This window comes from Neodiprion pinetum, chromosome 6 (genome assembly GCF_021155775.2).
Source record: "Neodiprion pinetum isolate iyNeoPine1 chromosome 6, iyNeoPine1.2, whole genome shotgun sequence".
Lineage (NCBI taxonomy): Eukaryota > Metazoa > Arthropoda > Insecta > Hymenoptera > Diprionidae > Neodiprion > Neodiprion pinetum.
The window spans coordinates 5,334,378-5,359,488 of NC_060237.1; the positions used below are offsets into that span (position 1 = coordinate 5,334,378).

At 40.8% G+C, this 25,111-nt stretch overlaps 1 protein-coding gene and 1 long non-coding RNA gene across 2 annotated transcripts in view; one reads left to right on the forward strand and one right to left on the reverse strand.

The window, feature by feature from the left end:
• Nucleotides 1-25,111, forward strand: part of eIF5B (eukaryotic translation initiation factor 5B) — a 55,452-nt gene that overhangs the window by 3,866 nt on the left and 26,475 nt on the right. Inside the window, exons 11-16 of the mRNA XM_046632167.2 lie at nt 104-369; nt 459-540; nt 629-810; nt 20,300-20,376; nt 20,511-20,718; nt 20,851-20,946. Coding sequence (XP_046488123.1) covers nt 104-369; nt 459-540; nt 629-810; nt 20,300-20,376; nt 20,511-20,718; nt 20,851-20,946 — 911 coding nt within the window. The remainder of the gene's footprint in view (nt 1-103; nt 370-458; nt 541-628; nt 811-20,299; nt 20,377-20,510; nt 20,719-20,850; nt 20,947-25,111) is intronic.
• On the reverse strand, nt 58-4,422 carry LOC138191087 (uncharacterized). Its single transcript, XR_011177381.1, has 2 exons — nt 3,551-4,422; nt 58-789 (listed from the first exon to the last, which is right to left on the reverse strand). It is a non-coding gene; the product is annotated as an uncharacterized lncRNA (long non-coding RNA).

The window sequence follows — 25,111 nt, forward strand, 5'->3', positions numbered from 1 at the left end:
AGTCGTTTAATTAAGTTTACGTATAGCGAAATATATATTTCAATAATTGGAACCGAGTTTCAAAAATTTTTTATTAACGTTCACAATTTCACAATATCCACAGGCGAAGGGATGGGTAATCTTCTCGGGCTAGTGGTCGACGCCTGTCAAGGACCTCTGGCCAAGCGACTGATGTTCAGCGAAGAGCTGCAGGCAACCGTTCTTGAGGTTAAGGCTCTCCCTGGTCTCGGGACAACGATCGATTGCATTCTTGTAAACGGCACGTTGCGGGAGGGAGATACTATGATAGTCGCCGGTACAGACGGACCAATCGTGACGCAAATCAGGTCTCTACTCATGCCACAACCCCTGAAAGAACTCAGAGTGAAGGTAAGAAGTTGCAAAAGTCGGGAAATTTCGAAATTCATATTTGGTAGTCTACTTGTCTCTATTGTTTGTTTTTTTTTTCATTATTTTAGAATGCCTACATCGAGTACAGGGAAATAAAAGCAGCTCAAGGAGTAAAAATTGCTGCTAAGGATCTAGAAAAAGCAATAGCAGGTAAAATTGTTTATAAATTTGTGTAATTAAATTTACAAAATAATTTGTTCATTCCGAAAAAATAATTTCCTCGCGAATTTCTGCTCAGGTCTGAATCTCCAAGTTGCGCAAAAACCAGATGAAGTTGAATTATTGCGAGAAGAAACCGCCAGGGAACTCACCAGTGCTTTAGGACACATAAAACTCGCCGAACGAGGCGTCTACGTCCAGGCTTCGACCTTGGGAGCTCTGGAAGCTCTTTTAGATTTTCTAAGAAGCAGTAAAATTCCGGTGAGTTGAAATATGTTTTTAGTTGTTTTCTCTTAAAATGTGGACTTTATCGCAAATGCCTCACATTCATTGTCCTCCATACATCACTTCCGTGAAATTTTTGTTGATATATTTCGAATAATTTCTCTCGTCGGACGAGAATCCGACGTTTATATCAACCGAGAATGACACGAAATTGCGAAACAGTGCAATCTATACCGCCAGCTTATTATAAATAACATTCTCTGAACGCTAGGTCAGCTACCCTCATTCACTAAGAATATAATAAATTCCTATTAAAATCTGCGCTTCACTGGTAGACTAAAAAAATACCAATGCTGTATTTTTGAACATGGACGAAACATCGTCAGCGAGATACGTAAATCTGTACGTTTCCGCGACAATTATTAACGGAGTTGCAGGTATAAGGTATTTAAAATTCGGTGTCTCCAAAGGTGCACCGAAACAAATCTAGTATTTTTAAAAGTGAAGTAATAGTAATAATTCTATTAAAATATAGTGAAAGATCGAGCGTTTAATTTGAGAGGTACGAATTTCTGTAAACCTTTTTCCTGATTCCAGATCTACAGGTCGTGTTACGGATCTGAATCACGTAGATATTCGTATATAGGTGCGTAGATGCGCATAAAATAGGTGCATAAAAGCGTTGAGATTGAGCCAGTCGGTCAGTCAGTAAGTCAGTCAGTCAGTCAGTCAGTCAGTCAGTCAGTCAGTCAGTCAGTCAGTCAGTCAGTCAGTCAGTCAGTCAGTCAGTCAGTCAGTCAGTCGCCCAACGGACAGGGTAGCCGAGCCAGCAAAGGCAACGCTAGAACGCGGGGCAACCACCAATCAGCCACTTCCTTCTTAACAGTTTAGCAGGATACGGCTCGTTGCTTGCGTACAGTAGTTGCGGCTGTGATCTGCCACGTCGGCAGCGACCAATGCCGCTTGTAAAAAGAATGTTTATAGCTCTCCGTGTGTACCTTGTCGGAAACAAATCTTAAAATTTTGTTGTACACGCGTTAGGAGCGTCACGGTAATCGGTCATTGTTACATGACGCCTAGGAATATCATTTCTCGCCGGCTTTACAAATGCTCGAGAAACTTGTATGAACGAATATCGGTGAAAAAGAACGAAAATTCACTCGCAGATCGTACATTTTTTCCTCGACATGGTATATCATTTACATGTACAGCGGCCTCGTTGGGTATTATTTTTCTTCTCCCACTGCGGAGCTTTAAACGGCTTGTAAGCCAGATGCCCCGATTTTCCTGAGCTATGATACGCGTTTCGATGTAGCTGGCATACGTATGCACATACATACATACATCCCTAGTCTGTCTAATTATAATATCCTAGATCGTGAGGCGTGCGTCGCGACGCCACGTGTTACGTTGAGTTTTGTTGTGCGCCGTAGTTGTACATACATATCTACATTGCAAGCATGCATGGATGGTCGAATGGTTGAATGGATGGATGGATGGATCGATGGGTGGGCGTAATATTCCGTGACAAATACCCACTGCTGCCTAGATATCGTTAAACGCATCTGTTTTTCCTCTCTTGTCATTCTGTTTTCTCATCATTTTCCATACAACACGAGCTAATCTGCAATTGCAAATCGTTGGACCGCGGTCTAACCGACGCAGCAATTACGCGACTGCGAATCTACGATTGTTAAAACATTACGAAGAACAAGGAAATCGTCAACCTCTGTAAGGATCGCTCCTACAGATCCACGGGTTCGCTTGTGTGACGTTCGTATCGCGTTCGCCCGACACTCTCTCACACACACACACACACACACACACACGACTTCGCAAAGTCAGTATGTGATACAACGTCGGCTCTCGACTGTCGTAGTTGGTTGCGTGTTCGAACGAACGAACGGTCGGGGGAGTCGTCCTTGCTCAGGTTATGAATGGGTTCCCTCCCTCCCTTCCCTCCCTTCTCTCCCTTCCTTCCTTCCCGCCGGCTCGTCTCGCCCCCCCCCCCCCCCCCCCCCTTCGTCCCACTATGATGGTCATTCTGTTCTCGTGGTTCGTGACGTCACACGGCACGAGACACAACACAGACACACACACACATATGCATGGTGGATTGTTTGTGCCGGTAGGCGGAACGAGGCCATCCTCTCTTTACCGAAACGCAAAACGCACGATGTTATAGACGTATAGACGTACCTCTGAAACCTTTCCCTCCCTACCCCGTTACCTCGGTACTTGGGCGAAGATGTTTAATGTATGCCACGTTTATCCGGATGTAATGATAATAATGATGATGAGAATAAGAATAATAAATTTATACGACGAGACGCGGTGTTTTGCATGAAAAGTTTATACCGCCACCGCTTCGCAACCTTGAGCTTGAAATAATTGTTATTGTTCGTTGAACGATGATGATGATTATGATGATGATCGGCGGATGTCGCAACAATGTGTAGGTGAATAAATGTAATGAAATGATTGTCTGCCTTGATCTTCAAATGTAGAGTTGCATCGAAGTGATTGTTATTCTAGTTATATTTCATTATCGAATTTCAATAACACGTGTGTATAATGTACGCGTACAACTGGTGAATTGTTAAAACAGAGGACAGACTAAAACCGGGATAACATATCGCTCGAGAGTATCACTTTTCGCAATGGATTCGTTTTACGTCGAAATAAAAATTTACAACAACTTCTGCCCTTTTTTTACTATATTTTTTCTTTTTTATTTTCTACGTATCATCCATATATTAAGAAACAAAAAACCTACCAGCTGCTAGTCGCTCGGTATTTTTGTTCGGGCTTCGACCGTATATGTCATACGCGCGTAAACGTACGATATACCTATACGCACTTCCGGTTCCGGTTCCGCTTCCGCATCCGGTTTCGGACGTGTCAACGTGAAACAACGTGACGTTCGTCAGCACTAGGACGTCACGCGATTCAACGACATATTATGTCGTTCCACTTCGCCAACGTTGTGTAGTAATTTATCTCTCATTATTTTCTAACACTAAACAAATTTTCGCATCAATATTCGTACACGCTTTGTGACAATACACGACATTTTTCGAAAAGTAAGACGGGAGACATTTTTATATACCGAAATTTTTAATAGGTACACATACGCACGTACATGCATACGTTTGAATTTTACTTGCCGACTTTTGCTCGGCGATACGCAACTATATGTGTTTATTTTTTTTATATAAAATTGTATGTTTCTCGTCTTGTTTGTTGCGGCAAACAAACTGTCGTTGGACCATAGACCTTGCATACGCCGTGTTTGCGCGCTACGCGAGCGTGCTTGCGTGTATCTATTTATATGTATGTATGCACATGCGTATACCATATCACACGTATACGTATAATACCGATACGTGTATTATGACTGCCTAGTGTTTTTTTTTTTAATCTTTTTCTTTTTCGCGTTAGCTTTGTATTTTTTAATTTATTTATCTTTTTTTTCTTCTCTTCTCACACGCTCTTCCGTCGCTCCTCAGCGAGCGCAATTATCGTTTCCGGTTTTCAAGTTATTATCTATCGCAACTCGTCAATAAACACACAATTCCTAAACGATGCGTAAATACATGTACATATATTGTACGTATAATGTAAGATATAATGGCAATGAACACGATCGGCAGCATACGTTTGATTGATCTTGAATTTTTTTCTCTTTTACTTTTTTCCTTCTTCGTCTCCAGTCCCCACCATCATGGCATTGCTTCCCATGTCGCGTTCAACATTAATACGCGCCAGCCAGCTGACGGTGAATCGTGCCTCAGAGAAAAATGTACCTACGTGCATGTGCATACGCTTAATTATATTAACGAACATGTGTTTGTCGTAGGTAGATAAACTAAGTATATGCATGCATGCGCATGTGCATGTGATGATAATAATAATAAGCACGCGTACAGGTTTTGTCGTCGCGTTCATCTTTATTACTATGCGAATTATCGACTTCGTTCGCTGGCTGAATGCAACTTACAATCAGACTCCGAGGTTGATGCCGGTTGGATGAAATAATACAAGTATTACTTACCGCGTGCCATTCGTCACGTAGTATAAACTGCTTACACCGGCGGACACGCGCTTGTACGACGCCAATTGCTTCCTCTTGATATTATTAGTTGTATATAAGAGATATCGCATGCGTATAATCAACTTGCGACGATTATTCACCCGTAACATATCTATAATTATGTGTACAGCGTATATGCGAAAACTCGCGATAATGATAACTCGTATTTAAGTTGAAATATGTTTTAAACAATCAGCTTTCGCGAATATTGGAAATTTTCAAACATCCAATTTAACGACTACGTTTCTCAATTCATACTCGTATGGATACCTGTTACGATTAACCGTCTCTGCTTGTTTCGAAACGTTCGCGGGTGGGAAGATTTAAAAGGAAACAAAGAGAGAGAGAGAGAGAGAGAGAGAGAGAAAAATCGATGATCAAATTCGACGTTGTCAAATGAAACGTGGGCAAAAACGGTGATTTCAATTTGCCCTTGCAGCATATAACGCGTGTTATACATTCATACGTACACCTGTATACCTGTATATACGTATATGTTGCGCAAACGAATCGAAAGAGATGCAAAGGTTGGCCCCTCGTGTGATATTTGGGACACGTGTGAAAACGGGTAACGCACGCGCTCCTCCCTCCCTCCCTATACAATATTTATATGCACAGTATACGCATGCGTGTGTAATGCGTAACTATATATAGACACGGACTATATTGATAAGGTGATAACACTCGCAGCGATAATATTTAACGTTAGACCCGCCGCCAGTATACGTGCACATACGCACGTATATAATACCTATATTACGTATAATACGGGGTCGAAATTATATCTCGAAGCAATTTCAATTCCATTCTCATGATTCCCCCTCCCTTGTTTCGTCCTCCAGTTTGCTCCGATCACGGGACCGAGTTGTTGAGTTGTTTTAACACATGAATGAATATAAACGAATGAACGAACGAAAGTCGTCCCCCACCAACTTCTCTCTCTCTCTCTCTCTCTCGTACACCGCGTGCACCCGTATTATAAACGAGGAAGATATTCCTGAATGGCGACTACCGCACGTGTTAGTCGATCCTCGGATACGGTCTATATACCTGCGAACATATACGCCCATATACATATAATCTTACACGTATGCGGTGTGCCTGATATACGTATGTATGTACGTACATAGGCGGGTTGGCAAACGTAAATACATGCGCACGTGGTATATGCAAGTGTAATATCATAGCGGTGAACGGTGAGTAGGAGGCAAAAGCGGCTGTATATGCGGTACATGTGTCGTATACATTCGTAGGTGTATATCGTATACAGGTGTGGGGGGGGGGGGGGGGGGGTTAAACGCCTTTCAAAAGTGGTGAAAAAGAGGATGGCGCTAGCCGAGATTGGGAAAGGGAGGGAATGATATTGCTAGCGAGAAGACGAGGGGAGAGGCTTGGCTGTAATACAAATGTAATAAGAAAATAAGAAAACGCAAATGCGCGAAAAAAGAATTTAAAAAAAAAAAAAAAAAAAACACGAACCGTTCAACGATTGATCAGGTTTGATTATACGAGAAAAAAAATTTCAAGTCGTTGTATAATTCATAACGCCCAGATACACACAATGGTGAATTCGGAATTTACATTAGGAATGTGTGTGCGCGCAATGTGTAAAAAGAATAGCTACCGAGGTATTCCGAAGGCGGCGAAGGGCGGGGAAGGGAGGGTGGAGCGCCGGCGTCGTCGTCGTTCCTAAATCGACTTACCTCAACGTAAAGATAGATGTGTGAGTGTGTGGATTCGCGTCGAGGTGATACGGCGTGGATAGCGTTATGAGGAGGCCTTGGGGAGGGATCGCGATATCATTGGAATGTCTTTGCGCAAATTGTATGCAAATATGTACGCAGGTATACACGTGTACGTGCATACGTAGATAATATTTCCTATCAATACGCGATGTTATACAATAATTTGACATGTAGGTATGTGTGCGAGGCGTATATACACGTGCGTACTTACGTATGTATACAAATTATGTATGCGTGTCGATACATGCGTGTATGGAACGCGGAGGCCGCTCGCCTTGACACAATCGCGAATTATTGTTGTTATTCTTATCCTACGGTACATACGAACACGAGTGTTTATATAAATTTTCAATATACACGTGAAATTTATACGCACACCACGCATCTGCATCGCGGTTTTACCTCGCATATATTCTCGTATGTATGGTAAAACAGCGTGCATCGAAGAGTTCGGAACTACTTTCGCAAGAATTTTAAAACCTGTATATTACGCTCGTGTTTAGGCATACGTATACAGTCGGTATATCTGAGTTGCGCGGTTGTAACTTTTTTTTTTTTTTTTTTATTAATTAACCTTTTGCTCAATTCAAGTTTTATCGCGATCTATGATTTTCCTCCATCTCAATTCTTTGGGTATAAATTAGCAACCGATTTGTGCAAAGGAATGCTATTTACCTGTACAGGTACCTGTATTTAGTCTGTATAACACACGTATAAACGTAATTATGGATATGACGTTACTGCAACTTTCAAAGTGAAATTCTTTTTTTTTTAATACGCACACTTTTAAATACGTTAATTTGTTTTCGTCTTCCATACGCATCGCTTGCGAAAATTATTACAATTAAATTAAATACACCTGTGCTAACTTTGTTAATATTTGTAACCCGCGTACTTTTGTTATCAACTTTTACAACGTATGTAAGCGGCGGCTTAAAGGCCATATACATTTATGTATACAATATATAGATATATTTGCAGTATGTTATAACGGAAACAGAAATGCGGCCGTACGAAAGCGGGGCAAAAAAACTAGTGCTCGGATATCACGATCCGGAAACCAGACGGTTGGACTGAGTCCGTCTCGAGTGTCATTCTTCCTTCTTTTCTCTTTCCCTCATTTCCGCATCTTATCCTCTCTTATCCTCTCTTGTTTCTTACCCCGTATACGTACACACTTAACCCTTTTAGTCACACATTATTGTGCCGAGTCGACTTTTATAACAAGATGGTATTCGTAATCAGCGACCCCAAAAACTTGTAATTTATGTAAAACGTGTGTATATGTGTAGAGGGTTAATTTTATTGGATATGAATTATTCCTTCAATTTTCGCGATTTTTTTCAATCAATTTGTTCCTGTAACAATAATAATTTACATTATATCGCAATAATTACTATTATGCTGTCAGAAATAGAAAAGGACCGCTAAGGAATATGTTTTCACAAATTCTTTAAATACACAGAAGAATGCATGTAAAATGGGCGGTAAGAATACTCAGAATTATGACTCAAATGATTATAAACCGTACGTCGGTCAATTTTATACATGTGTACGCATATATCTTGAATATCTTGTGCACCGAAAAGCACATTTTACAGTCGGATGTCGCAACAGCCTCATGCGATTAACATTCCCACCGATATCGTATCGCTTTATATTTGTATTAAAATATTCGTTGTACGCACGGTGCGATAGAAAAAATTGCTCAATTCACATTTCCAGGGCAGAGAAGAAAATAATATCAGCGAAAGGGAAATTTACTCCGGGCAAAATATCTAGGCTTCAATTTTTCGTCTCTCTTCAGACTTTACAATGGTACATAATATCAACGCAGTTACCTACTCGACGTTCGAGTATTTTTAACTTTTTATCATATTATGTTAACGTACCTCTGTAATAAAAAGCCTCGCACTCGTTGTCCTCTTCGTGTAATATTCTTCTTCTGTATCACGATTCGTGACAAGGTGACATTCTCCCGGCGACCGCGGCTTCGGACTTACGCATTCACGAGTATGGCGTAAGCCCGTAATATGCATGCCGCATGCGGTAGACGGGCTTAAAACACTCTGTGATACTTTTAACGTCCGACAAGGACCGGCGAACAAAGCTACACATATGCACGACTCCTCCGCTCGCTACGCAGCTACGTACGAAATCATCCCGAAATTCACCCTGACATAAAATCTACCTACATACGTGTGAATATGTATGATCGAAATCTTTCCACGATAAAATCACGCGTGCGTTGTAAAATTTACTTACAACGGCTATCGTCGTGCGATGTACATATATATGCGGTATTTAATTGAAAACGTAACGTGAACAGGCACTAATTACTAATTACTAATTAACCGCTCGAACAATTGAACGGCAGATTACAACGCGGTACATGTATAATACCTACAATAATTATCATCTTCTCGATCTCCGCAGCGTAACTGCACAGCCATGCAATTAATATACATTATACTGCGGATTCGAAACGCCGCGTTACTATTATTATTGTTGTTGTTATCGTTATTATAGTTGTAATATACGCTGCGGATGTGTTTTTTTTTTTTTTTTTTTTCTTCCCTTCTTTTTCTCGCAATTAATTGATCGCGTTAAGTTGCAGGTACAAGCTTTTAGAACGTGATGTGTGATATATATATATATATATATATATATGGCAATTCGTGGTGAAATTTTCATAACAATTATTTTTCGATGATTATATACTGTACTAGCGGTATTAAAGACCGTATGATGATAATAATTATATCTTACTCGCACGTATAATTCACAAAGATTTTGCAACGATTGCAATCTAGTTGTACTGCGATGAGAAGAGAAAAAAGAAAAAGAAGAGAAAAAAGGAAAGGAAAGATAAAATTCGAGATTATACCAGGACACAGGTATTATTGAACTCTGCGGCGGCTTCAGGATTATCGATTGATCGTTTCGGCTACCGGAAGTCACCGGTACGCACGAACTTCCCTGCATTGTGCGCGGCTCCTTCCATTCACAACGCCTCCAATTCTTTCGTTCCTAAATTCTGGAATCTTGGGAGGCGAATAGCGTGAGAGCCGATTAGTTTCCGCTATGGAATTTTCACCGTAGGATACACCGAGAGATGCGTTTTATTCACCGTTAATAAAAGTACATTTGGATATAGCGAAGTAATGGTTTCGTTATTATTATCAAAATTTTAGTTCAGTGAAATTTGATTTGTTTGTTGTGTTTTTTTTTTTTTATATTTCCTTCCAACTACAAGCAAGTTTCTATCGATCATTATTTGGCTCAACTAGAATTTCATGATAATAACGAAAAATTTATTTCGTTATATCGAAATAGTCGTTAACAGTAAACAAAGTCTTTTCTCAGTGTGAGATATTTATAACTACTAAAACAATTCTCGAAAACTTCGTTAAATGTCATTTATTTCGAAAGATTTGGAAATCGTTTGCGGATATCCGGTAGATTATAGCCGGTAGGCTTTATTAATTTTCGGTGTTTTCTTCATATTATTCACCTCGCTTCTCGTCCATTCGCTTTCACAACTCCGCGGGGCAGGATTCCTTTCGAGCTTGTTGTATGAACTCCAGAATGCAGCAGGTGTACCGAAATAGCTTTATGCCAATCAGCGATTTTCATTCATTCATGCATGCATGTATGAGACATGACTTGTATATTCGTATCTCAAGCCGCAAGGATTTCCCTCTCTCTTTCTCTCTCTCTCGAGCCGCAATCGGGAGCGTAAGGCGAGACTTTCAAAAATTTATGCGAATTCACAGAAACGGAAGAATTGCCATTTTTCAGCAAATCAAGTCCGGCAGAATAATATGACGTATGGAAGTCAATAAATTCGTCCAATTTTAGAGTCTAAATTTTTTTAATACACTACAATATTTATAAATTTGTATTACTTATGATTTCTGAAAATCAACATGTCTCACGCGTCGTAATATAAAAATCTGCAATAATTCTCATACGTATAAATATTTGAATGGTGCCAAAAAAAAAAAAATGTGCGCGTAATTACTTCACGTACGTATATAGTAACATTATCGCTTGACAAGTAAAAATTGTCGAAAAATCAGGAAACAAAGGATTGGCAAAATCGGAATATAACCGCAGCAGCGTTCGCTTCTGTCTGTTCATTGATTCACGGCATCCGACTCGCTCGCTCTTTCGCGTCCTTCTCTCCTCGGTTAGGTTCATTCATTCGGCACCCGATCGACCTGGCAGCTGCCTCCTCTCCTCCCTCTGCCAAGGCAAATTATCTCTGCGACGCTGAACCCATTTACTACCCGGAGGGCCAGGTGATGATTCCGACGAAGAATGTCTGCCCGTTCACTCTGCGCCCAAGATATATACCGTGATATAGGTATGTAGGTGTCTCTGTGTATATACACATGCACATGGATAAACTTGCGTACCTATGTAAGAATATTGCATGTGTGTGTGTGTGTGTGTGTGAATATGTATCTCGTGCCCGCAGGTAAATCCACATATTTACGTATACATGTGTGTCTGTGAAAAGACGGCAGATGCACGTGCCAACCTGGCAGACCGGCTACAGGAATTATTGTAAGCCGCTTTTCTCTTTCTTTCTTTTTTTTTCTTTTTTTTTTTTTTTTCTTGACATCTAGATCGACTTCACTTTTGACTCATTGTTGAACGAGAAAATTTGAAGCGCACGCAATCGTATCTCGTTTTTGAGTCAGCTCTACCCGCGGGGATAAGTCACTGAAAGAAGAAATGAAATTGTACGGTACGAATTGTAAATCAAAGTAACTTGACTGAACGAAGTTTTTTTTTAAATACAACGAGGCATCTATAGGGATTAATGAAGTTATTGCTAATCGCTTGAAAAAGCTTAAATCACCGCACGATTGCGGTGAACTGATCGTGTGGTAATATGGCTGGAAATTATTGGAATCTTTAAAAGTTTCGCTGCAATCGCGAAATTTTTTGACATCGAGTTATTCGGGGATTTTTTTGAGATCTATTGTTATTCTATCCCATACGGATATCAATGAAAATCGCATGGAACCCTCGGAGATCAATCGAAGTCAATGATCAACGAATTGGAATCATTGAATGACGCGTCGGATTCAAAGTCCCCTTTTTAAGAAGATCAAAATACCGATTAAATTGCGTTTTTCTACAGAATTATCGATTTATTTTGCATCATCGCGAAGGGGTGTTTCACCGGTGCGCTTTAGTTGTAAATATCCTTCGAAATGATTTCATAATCTCCGAAATCACACTGAAATTCGTGATATTAGAATAAAATTCTGCATTAATAATCATCAAGGTGATCTTTGATAGTTGTGAGAAATCATTTGGGATTACAGGAATCTCTGTGTAACCTTGAGAAATCACCAAAAAAATCACATAATCAAAATAAAATTTATCTGTCACATAATCTCTCCATAATAGTAACTAATCACGAAATACGCAATCATTGCGTCAATTTTTTTTTACGGTGAAACAATATTCAAGTGTGTGTGTTTTTAAACGAATTTTTATTCGTCGGTTTTTTTTCTATCTTCTTTTTTTATTTATCACGATCCGGATGCGGGATAAGAAGAAGAGACGCGCGCCGAGTAGCTCGCACTTCCTTTCCCATGCATAACGTGTCGAAACTGGGCATCGTTCTTATTGCCGGTATTCTTGCACGAGATACGAACTTAGGTACAATACATACACGGTGTACAAGGACAACGTATAAAGGCACAGACAATGCAAGGAAGGAGTTCGTTTCCACGGTTAGTCTTCCTCATTCGTGCAGACGGAAGATGAGATATATCATATACACGCCAAGTGACGTTGTGTAAGTTCCTTATACGCGTATCTTCCTCTTTTTGCCCACTTTCGTTGTTGCTGTGGATATGTGGATGCAGGTATTCGTTCCACTCTTTGGGCGTCATTGTGTTTGTCTGATACGTTGTCATATTGCTTGTGGTGCGTAATTCTTTCTGCACTTCGGCCAAGTATGTGCAAAGTCTGTCTTGAGGAACATTCGACTTCTTTACACTTTTCACTTTACAGTAAGATTCCTGCTATGCTGCTGACTTGTACGGTGTGGGCCAAAAAAAAAAAAAAGAAAGGAACTAATCTTATATTTCGAAATCTTAGTTCGTTCAATATCATTGTAAAATTTTATAAATAGTTATTAACTTAAACCTTCTTTCTGGCGAACGAATTGAACTAAGATAACTTAGTCCTCGAATCATAACTCTAAGGGTCGAAATTACGTTGAACGTTCTTTAATATTGATTTTTTTTTTTTTAGTCTCCCAGTGACTTTTTCAAAACACATTTTTCCAAGAGCGCGTATCTCAGCGGTAAATAAAGATTTTTCAAATTATCAAACGCGACATGAAAGATTCAATCTTCTTGTTTCGAGCAAAATTAAGTTTTCGAAAATCGGCCAACGCGTTCGGATTTTATTCACGTTTCAAATCAAGTTCCGTTTTTGTTTGGCCCACCCTGTATATTATACCACGTAGTGTCTCGTATTCACAAACTGATCTCTACGCAGTGATATAACCCTGCGATGTGAAAATCTCTGACTCTGAATCTCTTTGACTCTTCGAAACAAGCGTTTTTCATTTCGTTGTTCTTATTATACTTAATTTTTTTTTTTTTCTTTTCTTTTGACTTTGTTTTATCTTCTTCCGAAGATGTGACGAGGTGATCGGGATCCACTCTGTTATTAAGTTCCTTCCCGCATGCGGCGAAAGAATTTTAGTCCATTACAACGTACGTAAAGAGGAAACGGAGGAACGGTTGTTCTTTTAAAAAAGAAAAAATAAAAAATTCTCCGAATCGTGGTAAAGTAAAAATTCACATAGCGTAACAGACACATGCGCAGTGATCCGCGGTGGGAGGAAAGGAAACCAGCATCTCGAATCTGCATCCGGTTGTGTTTTCTGACTGTATTTATTACACGGACGAGGCTCGTCTCCGTTTCTCCGCCATCAATGGACCGTGACTATTACAGTATTTTACTAGAACGGAGGTACGGACGATGAGTCGTGGTAAAAGTATGCGGCGATGCCGAGTGAATCGGTGCATCCTTTCATCTTCTCTTTCCAAATTCCGTCGCCCTCTTACACTCCTCTCAACCCTTTGACCGCCGTGTTGTAGCGTATTTGCTACAACGACTAAACGGCTATTTTTGAAAGTATCTTCCTCGATTACAATTAAAAAATTTTGAAATAGATTCGACAAATAGCAACGCACTCCGAAGAAAGTATTTACCACTGAATAATTTGATTTGAAAAATTCTGTTTCTAAAAATGGTAAATTTTCTTGAATTAAGACAAAACGATGTTTTGTTTTCAACGGGAAAGAGACTTGGCCGTTGAAGGGGGTTAATTCTACCGGTATGATCGTGCACGTTGACGATTCCCATTTATTTCGCCATATTCAGTGCGCAGCCGTGCCGTGGATCGATTAAATGCCTTTCTGCAAATTTTGTAGCATTTTGCATGCACGCATATATATATAGCAGAGTCGCAGGCGACGCAGACCAGCTTCGGCTTCGGCTTCTGCTGGTTCTGCGGTCGGCTAGCCACTTCCTTACCGAGAAAGACCGCGCAATTACCGCACCGCCACGGTACGGTTACACAGATTGGAAAAAGGAACCGTCCTAATAGGAAAGATCCTGCTCTTTGCCGCTCCGCGTGATGCCCTGAAACGCGCGTAGGTATATTTCTCCCGCGTTTGCAGCTTAGCTACTTGCCAACATCCGCCAGGCAAGATCATGCGGAGTGCCAGGGGAAGAGAAAAGAAGAGAATAGGAGAGAAACGCTGCGCTAAGCGACGCTCCACGTCCTTCTCTCTTCCGGTACTGCACGGTATCAAGTATTATTATTCGTGCGGCGTATACCCGCGGTTAAATTGCAGCTACGCATCGACGATACCGGAATGTTGTTGTTGATTTGTTCATTTCGTTCTTATTTCTTTATTCATTTTCTATAGTTATTTTTTATTTTTTCGTCCATTCGCAGGTATTTACAATTTAAACCACCCACATTTCGATGACGCACGATTCGTAAAGGTTCCCCGAGTGTTTTTGGTGCGTTCGTACGTTGTAATTCGAATGCCGTACGCGTTACGTTTCTACGTACACGTATATACGTAGCGTCGCATGTATCACGGGTACTAAAAATTCTAGACGATAATCCTGCGAGGCGAGGCAATTGACGACAGATGAGGCAAGACCTGCAAACGAACTTACAATAATTCTAATTACAATTGATAAGGTGTTGTAATTGCGGAACGGTATGCGCCCGACTTCCGTCCGCCGTTTAAATTCATTCTTATTGACGAATGGAGCTATAAGCTATACAAACACGCCGCGAATTTAAATCGATTAGAAAACGGACACGTCGCCGTTTATTATATGCCGACACGACCTGAATACGAATTTTCATCGTCGATACCTGCTGCAGGTATCCATCTATAAGGCTGTACGACGTACTATAGAGGTTATAAATATGTACAACGTGTCATCCCCATCGTCGTATACGTGCGTTTGTACAGGTTGCGATGGTAATGAACGGTATACGCTTTGTACGCCTCGACTTGTCGCAACCTTCGATTCCTTTGCAAAATGTCAATTTTCCACGATTTTGTAACTTTTATACTTGCCTTTGATTTCCCTCCTTATTACGCGTAACGAGTTTACTTAATAATTTTATCCGTCGGGCGATTAAGGTTGTTACACAATTTAACCAAAGTCAGAAACGCCGAGTTTATCCAACCTCCGCAACTTCTCGCAGACGATTTCATTCTACATTCGTGGAAACAAATATGTGATCAGGCACACCTCCGATGCAGCGTCGTTACGCGTAATAGGTAATGCCAATAGTAGTCGTGCCCACGACAATTAATGGCTTTTTAACATTTTAATACAACTCGGCAACGGCTCGTACGCACGTATACATGTACAGGTATGGTATACGTATAATGTAAAGTCTTGTGAAGACACCGTACAAACATTGGATACCCGGCATATTTATCTACGTGAATAATATAACGAGAAGAACGAAAAAACGTAGGAAAAGAAAAGAAAAGAAACGCAGGAAATACCGAAAATGGAAACAAAACTGTATAAAGAGACCTTAATAGGGCGCCCATTAACTGCGTGGGAAGATAGGCGGATGCCTAATTTCGTGAGGGATATAAATTTGGTTGAAAATTTTCAATTTCAACGCCGGAATTAGGGGAGGCTTTTATACGTACAGATTGCCATCCCTCTCCCCCCAAGGTGTGTTATACAGCTGAGTCTCCAATTTAGGGAGGCTAATCTTCTAAAACTACATTCATATACCTGCGTATAATTCCAGGGTAAGCATGTATGTATGTATATATATATGTATGTATGGGTGTATGTATGTATAAGCTGCACGTACAACGGGCCGGAAATAAGATCCGGTCTGGACTCACTTCTGTCGGTTGCAAACCCCCGGAGGGATGAATGGAGGGATGCGAATACAGTGCCTGTTGGGCTTCGGAACGACTTCCGGTGTTCGGGGTAAACTACGGAATCAGGCTTTTGTGCTGCAGCCCGAACTGCAGGGTGCAACAAATCTCGTTTAGATCCGGGTGAAAAACCGCGAAATGGGCCAAAACGATTTCTTTCAATATTATTCTTCGGACGTTCTTTGACACGAAGAGTTGCCAACAGCAGCCGGGACCCGCCTTCCGGCCGACGCCGTGTCTTCCATATAAATCACCCGTCGTCTCAATCTTGGCATGACAAAATTATCGTTATGCAGGATAATTCTTACTCTGTTCGATATTCTTTAACGCGAAATGAGAATAATTTCTGATTCAAGGCGATGCTGTACAGTCACTCTTTACCCACCGAGTAAAATGGCACTATTTTTTACCACCGTTCCAGGCCAAAATTCCACAGTCAACGTAATTATACACGCAATTCTGAACAATGATGTCCGGAAAATTTCATGGCCGAGAAATTTTTTCGACGATAAGTGCTTATCGAATTACGGGGATAAGTTTACTGGCATCATTGATGTGTAAAACAAAACTTGCTTTTTTTTTCTGCAATTTATTGGTAATTATGGACGGAAATTAACTTTTCCTCAACAGGATCTTTTTGTCGCCTGTTTGCGATGCGTGTTTCAATTGTCAAACAAATTGCAATTTTATTTATTGCCTGCGTATTTTCTCAATTCTTATCGTTTTCCTTACCCTTCTTGCGATTCTCCACTTCGTCTTGTTTTTCGAGATCCTTACAAACCGTTCTTATTATGCGCGCGTAGTACTCGTACGCTTCGCAGCGGGGCTCGAACCATTTCCGGTCCCACTTCCGTCTCCTGTTTGCCATGTGCCTTCTCGGTCATGCCACGCCTTTGAATTTTCCGTTCCGTTCCGTTTCCTTTCCTTTTCCCTCTTTTCCTCCCCGCAGTCTCTCTTCTTTCTGCCTTTTCTTATTTATACCACACGCTGCACACCGTTTCAACGATTTCCTTGCTCGGCTAGTCTTCGCCTTCTCGTTCTTTCAAATTCTTCTCGCTTGTTCACAATTAGACAAACTTTACTACATTCAGGTACAATCTATTCGCCATTACGGATCCGTTCGACATTTTCATTGTACATTGCATGTTGGTTGATCGTCAAGTTTATATAATGCAGTAACAAGTAAATGGAATTTGCGAAAATGATGGACGGTATCGCGAATCAAACGTTCCTCGCTGATCAGCCGGCTCGCTAGTTATTTATAATTCTTCTTTGCAAGACATTCGACACATTGTGTTACAGAGACGAGTTGTTACAAACGACAATAGCGTATTCGAAATGATCCCCGACACACCTATACGGCCCTGGAATTTCACCCACATACCGAGGCGCGTGACGTAAGCAGCAGGCTGGATATAGCGGTCGCGTATATAACGCGTCGTGAAACATTATAAGCCATCGCCGAAGAATGTTTCATGCTTTGCTTTTTCATTTTCGTTACAGTTATACGTATATGCACACACATGTCGTAACATATACGGAGGAAAAATGAATAGGCAGGAGTCAAGTTATACGTTTCATCCCGCACACCGACACCTCGACTATCCGTCCCTTTCCCTTGCACTCTGTATATTTCCAAAAACAAGAAGAAAAAAAAATGACAATACCTACTTCGTATCTTTGTCCGACTTGGCACTATTCTAGTTACACCTACAATGATCCTTACACCTGATATATTCCACTGTTACTCTGAATTTTTACGATTACGATGATGATGACGACGACGATGAGGATGACGATGCTTGCAATGCAGCGTCAAATGTTTGGTCAGCACTTGCACAGCTATATAGTATGTACACGGTGTAATATCAACCTACGCCCATAGATTCGTTGCACATACATTGACGTCTTTTTCTGTTGGTACCTGCATATTTAACCCGGCTCCTTGATACTCAGATTATATTCATGTGCGTATACACATTATATCCATGGCGCATCGTTTCGTTGTTCAATGGCTCACCAACCCCCCTTCTTTTCATCTCTGCCAAACGCAGTACGATATTAAATTGAAAATCGGGATCGAGAGATAGATAGATAGATAAGTTTATTACGTGCTAGCTATGCTTGGGGGTCAGAAGAGAATAGGCAAAATAATACAATGTAATACAAAATCATCTCGAGAATGATAACATAGAACATACAGTACGTGAAAGTAACAAAGTGATCACTGCAATAAGATACAAGCTTAACGCGCTGTGGTGATCAGGGGAAAATTTAATAGATCGCAATAGTACTTACAGAATAAGACGTAAAATAGACAAAACTACGAGCAATAATAAAGAGAACTAAGTAAAGAAAAGTTGAAACAGCAGAGTAGAATGTAATCGTTAGTGCAAATTTCTAGTTAATCAGGTAAAAAGGGAAGTGGCCGAAATAAAAGAAGATAAAGATGCAGACGCAGAGATAGAGAGAGAGATTGATTGGTTAAACTTTATTTATATCCTAGGAATACTGTGGGTCAAATGAAGATACATACATCATGTATCGAGTAAGAGGTATGGTATGCGAACATTGGGTATAAAGATGGGTACGTAGAATTTAAAAAGAACACTAAGAGTCTAGGAAATACTTAGAAATTACGTAAGTACATAGAATTACATGTCAATTTAATTCAAATCGATAAACTACGGTTGCTTAGGTTATTTTTACTTAAAATTAAAGCAAATCGGAGTGAGATTAAATTGAACTGATTAGAATAAAACGAGATAGATAGATATAGAAGCGTTTATTTCGTACTCTGGGTCACCTAAAAGCACCGTGCAAAAAAAAAAAAATCTACAATAGTATATGCGGGCGAGAGTATATAAACTCAAGTCACTACTTATAGTAAGTCAAAGCTAAAAAGTAAACTAAACCTAACGAGACACTTATCCAGGCTGAAATTACCCATTTAGAGAGATAGATAGATAGATAGATCGTATATTTTATGCCTTAGAACACTTTCGGGCAAAATAGATACGTAGCAAGTTTAACCCTAGAGAGAGAGGGGCGGGGAGAAGGATGCTCTACATTTCGTTGCATACGTACATACATGTAGAGTAACAATGCGCAAGAGGTAAAATCCTGGTTATGATCCGGTGATGACCCGCGACCATGACGACGACCATCATCTCCTGCTGCGGAGCACCGGAGCAAGAGCAGGACAGCCCACATTCTTTCGACCTTCTTCTTCTTCTCTTCTTATTCTTCTTCTTCTTCTCCTCCTTCTTCTTCTTCGTCTTCTTCTTCTTCAACTTCTTTCCCCCGAACCTTGTGGCCGGTTTACGAGTTACGAGACGCCTTCTTCGCGTCGACTCGGGGATCTCGTCGCGAGTAGAAGAGACTAGCCTAAGTTTTACGCACACTAACCGGCAACCCCTTCCTCCCCCCTTTCACAATATGTTATTTATCGTTTTACGTTATACCTGTTTATACTGTTTCTATACGTATTCACGCACCTAACGGCCTAAATTAATTTTATCATTCGACAGTCCGCGGTGTGATATCTAACCGGGCTGCAATGGAGGGGAAAATGAAATGATACAAACCAGATATTTATCCTCGTATATACACTTATCTATATTTATATCTAGCTTTTTTTGCATTCCGGTATTTCTAAGACTATTTTTATTTTAATTTTATTTTTTTTATTATTCACTCAACTTCGTTCGAAGAAGAATTTATCGCGATTCATACACGCGTTCATTCAATTCGCCGAAATTTTCTGCACGCAGGTCATACCGTTTTATATAATCATCTCAAGACGTCACTAATATGGTTATGTATTATAATCAGACACCCTCCGAAATTCTTGGGAAACAAATTCTTCGCATATTTCATGCGTACGTGTTACACACATTTACCTACCGATCACGTCATCGTTTTCATCAATCTTTCAACGACTGACTTAAACAGTTCGGAGTATTCCGCAGTTGTTATACAATCTTTAGGAATTTATAGGCTTCTTTTTCTCCTTTATTTTTTTACTACGCTTCTCAAGTGTGATCCAAATCGCAAACACTTGACGCCCTGTGAATCGTGTTTGTAGTTTTTGAACCGGAAAACCGATTTTAACTGCGTTTATGTCCACTGTTATTTTTTTTGACAAACTTGCGTGTAATCAAGCATCGAAATAACCGATAGAACGATATTTTGTAATTTTGCAGTACGCCGGGATAAGGATAGGTCCAGTGGTCAAAAAGGACATCATGAAGGCATCGATTATGCTGGAGCACGATAGCCAGTGAGTTATTATATTTTACCATTTTACCATTTTATTTATTTATCTCTCCTTTTTTTCTTTCCTTTTACACATCTTCATTCGATTATCTTACAAACTATTTCTACCACGTGACCATGCACGTTATACGTTTACAGATACGCAACAATTCTGGCATTCGACGTGAAGATAGAAAAGGACGCGCAGGAATTGGCCGATTCGGTCGGGGTCAAGATATTCCAGGCTGACATAATCTATCATCTCTTCGACAAGTTCACCGCCTATAGGGAGGAACTGAAACAACGGAAACGGGACGAGAACAAGCACATCGCCGTATTTCCCTGTAAACTGCGTGTTCTTCCGCAGGTTCGCATCCTCCATTGTATCCTCGATTTACCGATCGTGACTTTGACAAAAAATGAAAAAAAGTGATAAAACTGTCAAAGTTACGGGTTGAGACGAATGAAAAATCTCAATCGAATACGTCGTTGTTCACAGTTTATTTTCAACTCGAGAGATCCTATCGTCGTTGGCGTTATGGTGGAGGCCGGTATCGTCAAGGAAGGAACGCCGATCTGCGTGCCCAGCAAAGAGGTGAGTCGTCAACGATTGGTATTAATTTTTTTTCATCAAAATTCTACGCTCCCCGCATTGTTATACGCGTGGAAGAAAAAAGCGACTCTCGAGGACTGCGGAGGAAGTTAAGGAGAGTATCCGGTGATCTAATTATTATTGCTATCGTCGTCGTCGTTATTTTCTAACCGCTACCTTATGAAGCCGGCGGTGAAAATGACCGCGGGATGAACGAGAAACTATTAGGCGAAAAGCCGCGTGCCATTTAGAGCGGATGGCGTAGGTATCCATGCGCGATATAACCCCACGTGCAACGTGTCTCTGCCTACCTGCACTGAAATCTACCTACCCAACTACCTACCAGCCTCTCTACAGACGGCATAGGTGGATCGTATATAGGCGTTGTAGTAGGTACGGCATGCAGGCGAGCCTCTGCAACCTCCTCCACCTTCGTCCCACGCTTTGTATACCTTCGGACGAGCAGGAAACTTGAAGATTACACTCGAGGCGCTCTCGATACGTTACGACTCTTGCCATTATACCTACTACCTGTACAGGTATAATGATATTATACAGGATGCGTAGGTTAATTGTAAATATACGCTGTACCAGAGACGTAACGGATAACAAAACGCTTTGGACTCGAGACGACTCTCGGATCTGCGAGGTAAATTATTTGGCTTGATGTTGAATTAATCCCTAAAGCATCCCGCCTGTAAGGTGTAGGTTCTTACGTAAATCTCATATATGCCAGAAGGTGATAACGAGGTTCTAGATATAAATAGTTTGAAACGAGGAACGAAGGTGGGAGAGGGTAGAAAACTCCTGTAGCCGATGATAAACTGTCAACGACGAACGTGGGAGAGGAGGATTAAGATAACGGAATTGGATTTAAACTAAGGCGTTTAACGCGTGGGTGGGTTGAATAGCGCACATTACGCGTACAGTCTGTATCTGTTTATGTTACATTGCTTTTTAAACAAGAGAATCGAACGACGAGGTCGAAGTGAAAAATGTTTCTACAACGGATACTGTAATGAGAGAGTGTCTTCGTTACAGCTTGACTCTCGTCATTCTTGTTGTTTCTTTTCATCATCGTCATCGTTATTGTTACTATCAATTCTTTTTCCCCTCATCTTCGGAGTCTGCTTAACACGGGAAACTCCTTAGTACCTGTACATAGTCACGGGCGTCAATAACCAGTTCGCGATTAATTTATGAATGGCTGAGAGCGTCTATTCGTAATTTCCTCCTCCTTCCACTCTCTCCCTGACTCTGACCGATCGAACGAGCCGTAGGTACATACCTTTCTCTTCGCGTATCTCACAAGTATCTCTCTCTTTCTCTCTCTTTCCTTCTTTAGCTGCGTTTGTGCACGCGTGTGATGGCGGATGATCTCGTACACGGTTCCAATCCACTCTATACACACCTTCACTCACGTTCCTTTGAACTTTGATGCGAGGTTCGGATCAGGTACGAGGTGGGTTTCGTATAATAGGCTGGTGGCATATCCGGGCCACTTGAGTTGGCAGTGTACGTTATTAGTGCCTACCTTTTACGTGACGATATCGTGTTTCCATCGGAGTTTGCTTACTGCAACGGCGGCACCATCCTTGCTGTATCATAAAATTCCCCGCCACCTCCTCCTCTTCCGCCTCCTTCTTATTCAGTCGAACACTTGTGTCAAGTGTGCAGGCAACTCACGCATTTTTTCATACACTTGAATTGGGAAAGAAATATGTTGTCGCGGTGCAGCGGCCTTTTTTCCCCTCCCCAAACCGTACGAGAAAATCTTGAATCGCGTTGAATTTTAATGCAAACGCTGACGCAGCGAATTACAATTGTCAGAGATATCCATACGTGAGTAGTACGCGGTTAATACAGAGGCATGAGACCGGAGTACGCGATGAATTACGTAAACTGGAACGTACCGAGATCTAAATTGAGAAGAACTCGACTGCAACTGGAACGAACCGGGTCCAACTAGGGCGAGGCCTATAAATCGTACGTACTTGAGGTATAATTTGGAAGAGATTTGAGCAGCATGATTTTTAAATACCGGTCTCGTTGTCCTTGTCGCAACGAATCGGCTGAAGGGAGATCGGAAACGTAGAACGGTATTACAACCGCGCGAAGAGAAGATGTTGGGCGAAAGGAAGAAGAAGAAGAAGAAGTAGTAGTAGAAAAAGAAGAAAGAAAAAAAAAACGGGGCCGAGGAGGGGGAGAAAACGAAAAGAGGAAAGAGAAGTGTACATGTGACACGGGTTTCGGAAGAGGGAAGAAAACATAAACGTGAACGGAACCCCGTCAGGGGATCATCCGGACCGGATGTTACCGGTCACGAAGTGTTGCCTCAGGTCGGGAATAAGGCCGAAGGGAACGAAGGAGTTAATTCCGGGGGATTAAAGGAGGGGGGATTTGAAACGGACGGTGGTCCAACCGCGAATCCCTTTTCTTACTCGATGTCCCTGGTGGTAGTTCTTATTCTTCTTTTTCTTTTTCTTTTTCTTTTTCTTCTTCTCTTCCCGAACGAGTGCAAATGAAAGAGAAGAGAAAAACGAAGAATGAGAATGCAAATAAGAAGAAAGAAAAAAAATAAGGAACGAAACTACGACGGCACGTCCTTTTATTTATCCTTCGGGGGAATTCTCGTCCGTCTCGACCCTGGTCGACTCTCTTGGAAATCTTGCCGAAGCGTCTCTGACGGCTATACGTGATCTTGCCTTAATCGTACGAATTTTAACCCTGCGTCACTTCCGCCCCGTTGCATGCCGGAGGCGGTTGGCTCGCTCTTTGAGTTTTACTGAAGAATGCTTCCGTCGACACCGATCCACCCCTCTCGCCCTCGTCGTCTCGTCGTGTTCGCCGTTCGTATTGCTCGAATTACCTGCACCTTATACCATCAACTTGACGCGTTATAAAAGTTCGTGCAAATCTAGCGAAACTCGATACGTACTTTGCCACGTGATTCTCGGCCACATCATTTTCTCACACGTAACAATACAATTTCTCACGTAGGTTTTTGTACGGAAGAAAGCGCGAATTCTATATGCGTTCTTTATTTTTTTTTTTTATTTATTTATTTATTTATTTATTTTTTTTTTTTATTATTATCTTTCTTTACCGCGGTGACGTTTCTCCTGCTGACACTTCAACATTCCTTCCTGTCGAATTGACTGTTTGAAGAGAGCTAAAATCCTAAATAATAAAATATCATGATGTAATGGAGGAAAAAAAAGAAAAAAAAAGAAAGAAATTGGAAATATTTTCTGGAAACGTGAACGGGGGTGACGGTTAAGTTCACAAATTCGACATTTTTATCGTATCGTGAAATATATCCATCTTCCGTTCAAAGATTAAGGATTTATTTATTTTTTTTTCTATTGACATTAAATTACGAACAATAAAATGTCAAGAATTTTACACCGGTGATTCATTGAAATCTGTGAATATAGGCCATGGCAACGAAACTGTACCGCATTGTAATGGACGCAGTGTCCGAGACGCGAGTTGAAAAGCACGTGTACGTGTAAGAAAAGGGAGGTGTGTGGATTTTCTTCTCTATTTTTCTATCTTTTTTTTTCTCCTTCTTTAACGTACTATTCTATTTTCTCTCCCCCAGGTTTTTCTTGTTTTTTTTTCCTTCTTCTTTTTTTTTTTTCTAGAAACGTTCAAACCTTATCGAAGACAAGTTCAACAACACGTTATCTGTTTACCACGTTACTCGACGCTCCACGAGACCGAACGTTTTCACTTACCGAGAGTTTTATATATATATAAAGATATATATATATATATATACTACAATATATTATTACATATACATCTATGTATGTATGTATTTATTTATTTGTTTATACACCTTGTTAATAATGAAAAAAAGCAAATACCGGACAGTAGGTACAATTTCAAATTCCTAGCGAGGTGTTACCTGTATATCCCGTGACGAAAGAAAAAAAAAGAGGCGAGGGGGGGGGGGGGGCGAAACAAAAAAAATTCCCCCTGCAGATTATACTCGCACTGATCAAATTCCTTGCAATGTATCCTCGAGAAAGATATATATATATATATAAAATTTTTTTTTTTTTTAATCGGGAGAGAGAGGTGAAACGAAAAAGATAAGAGTACATAAGAGTTGAGCGTAGAGCGAAGAGACCTGGCCTCCGAAAGCACGGAGCTGACTGAC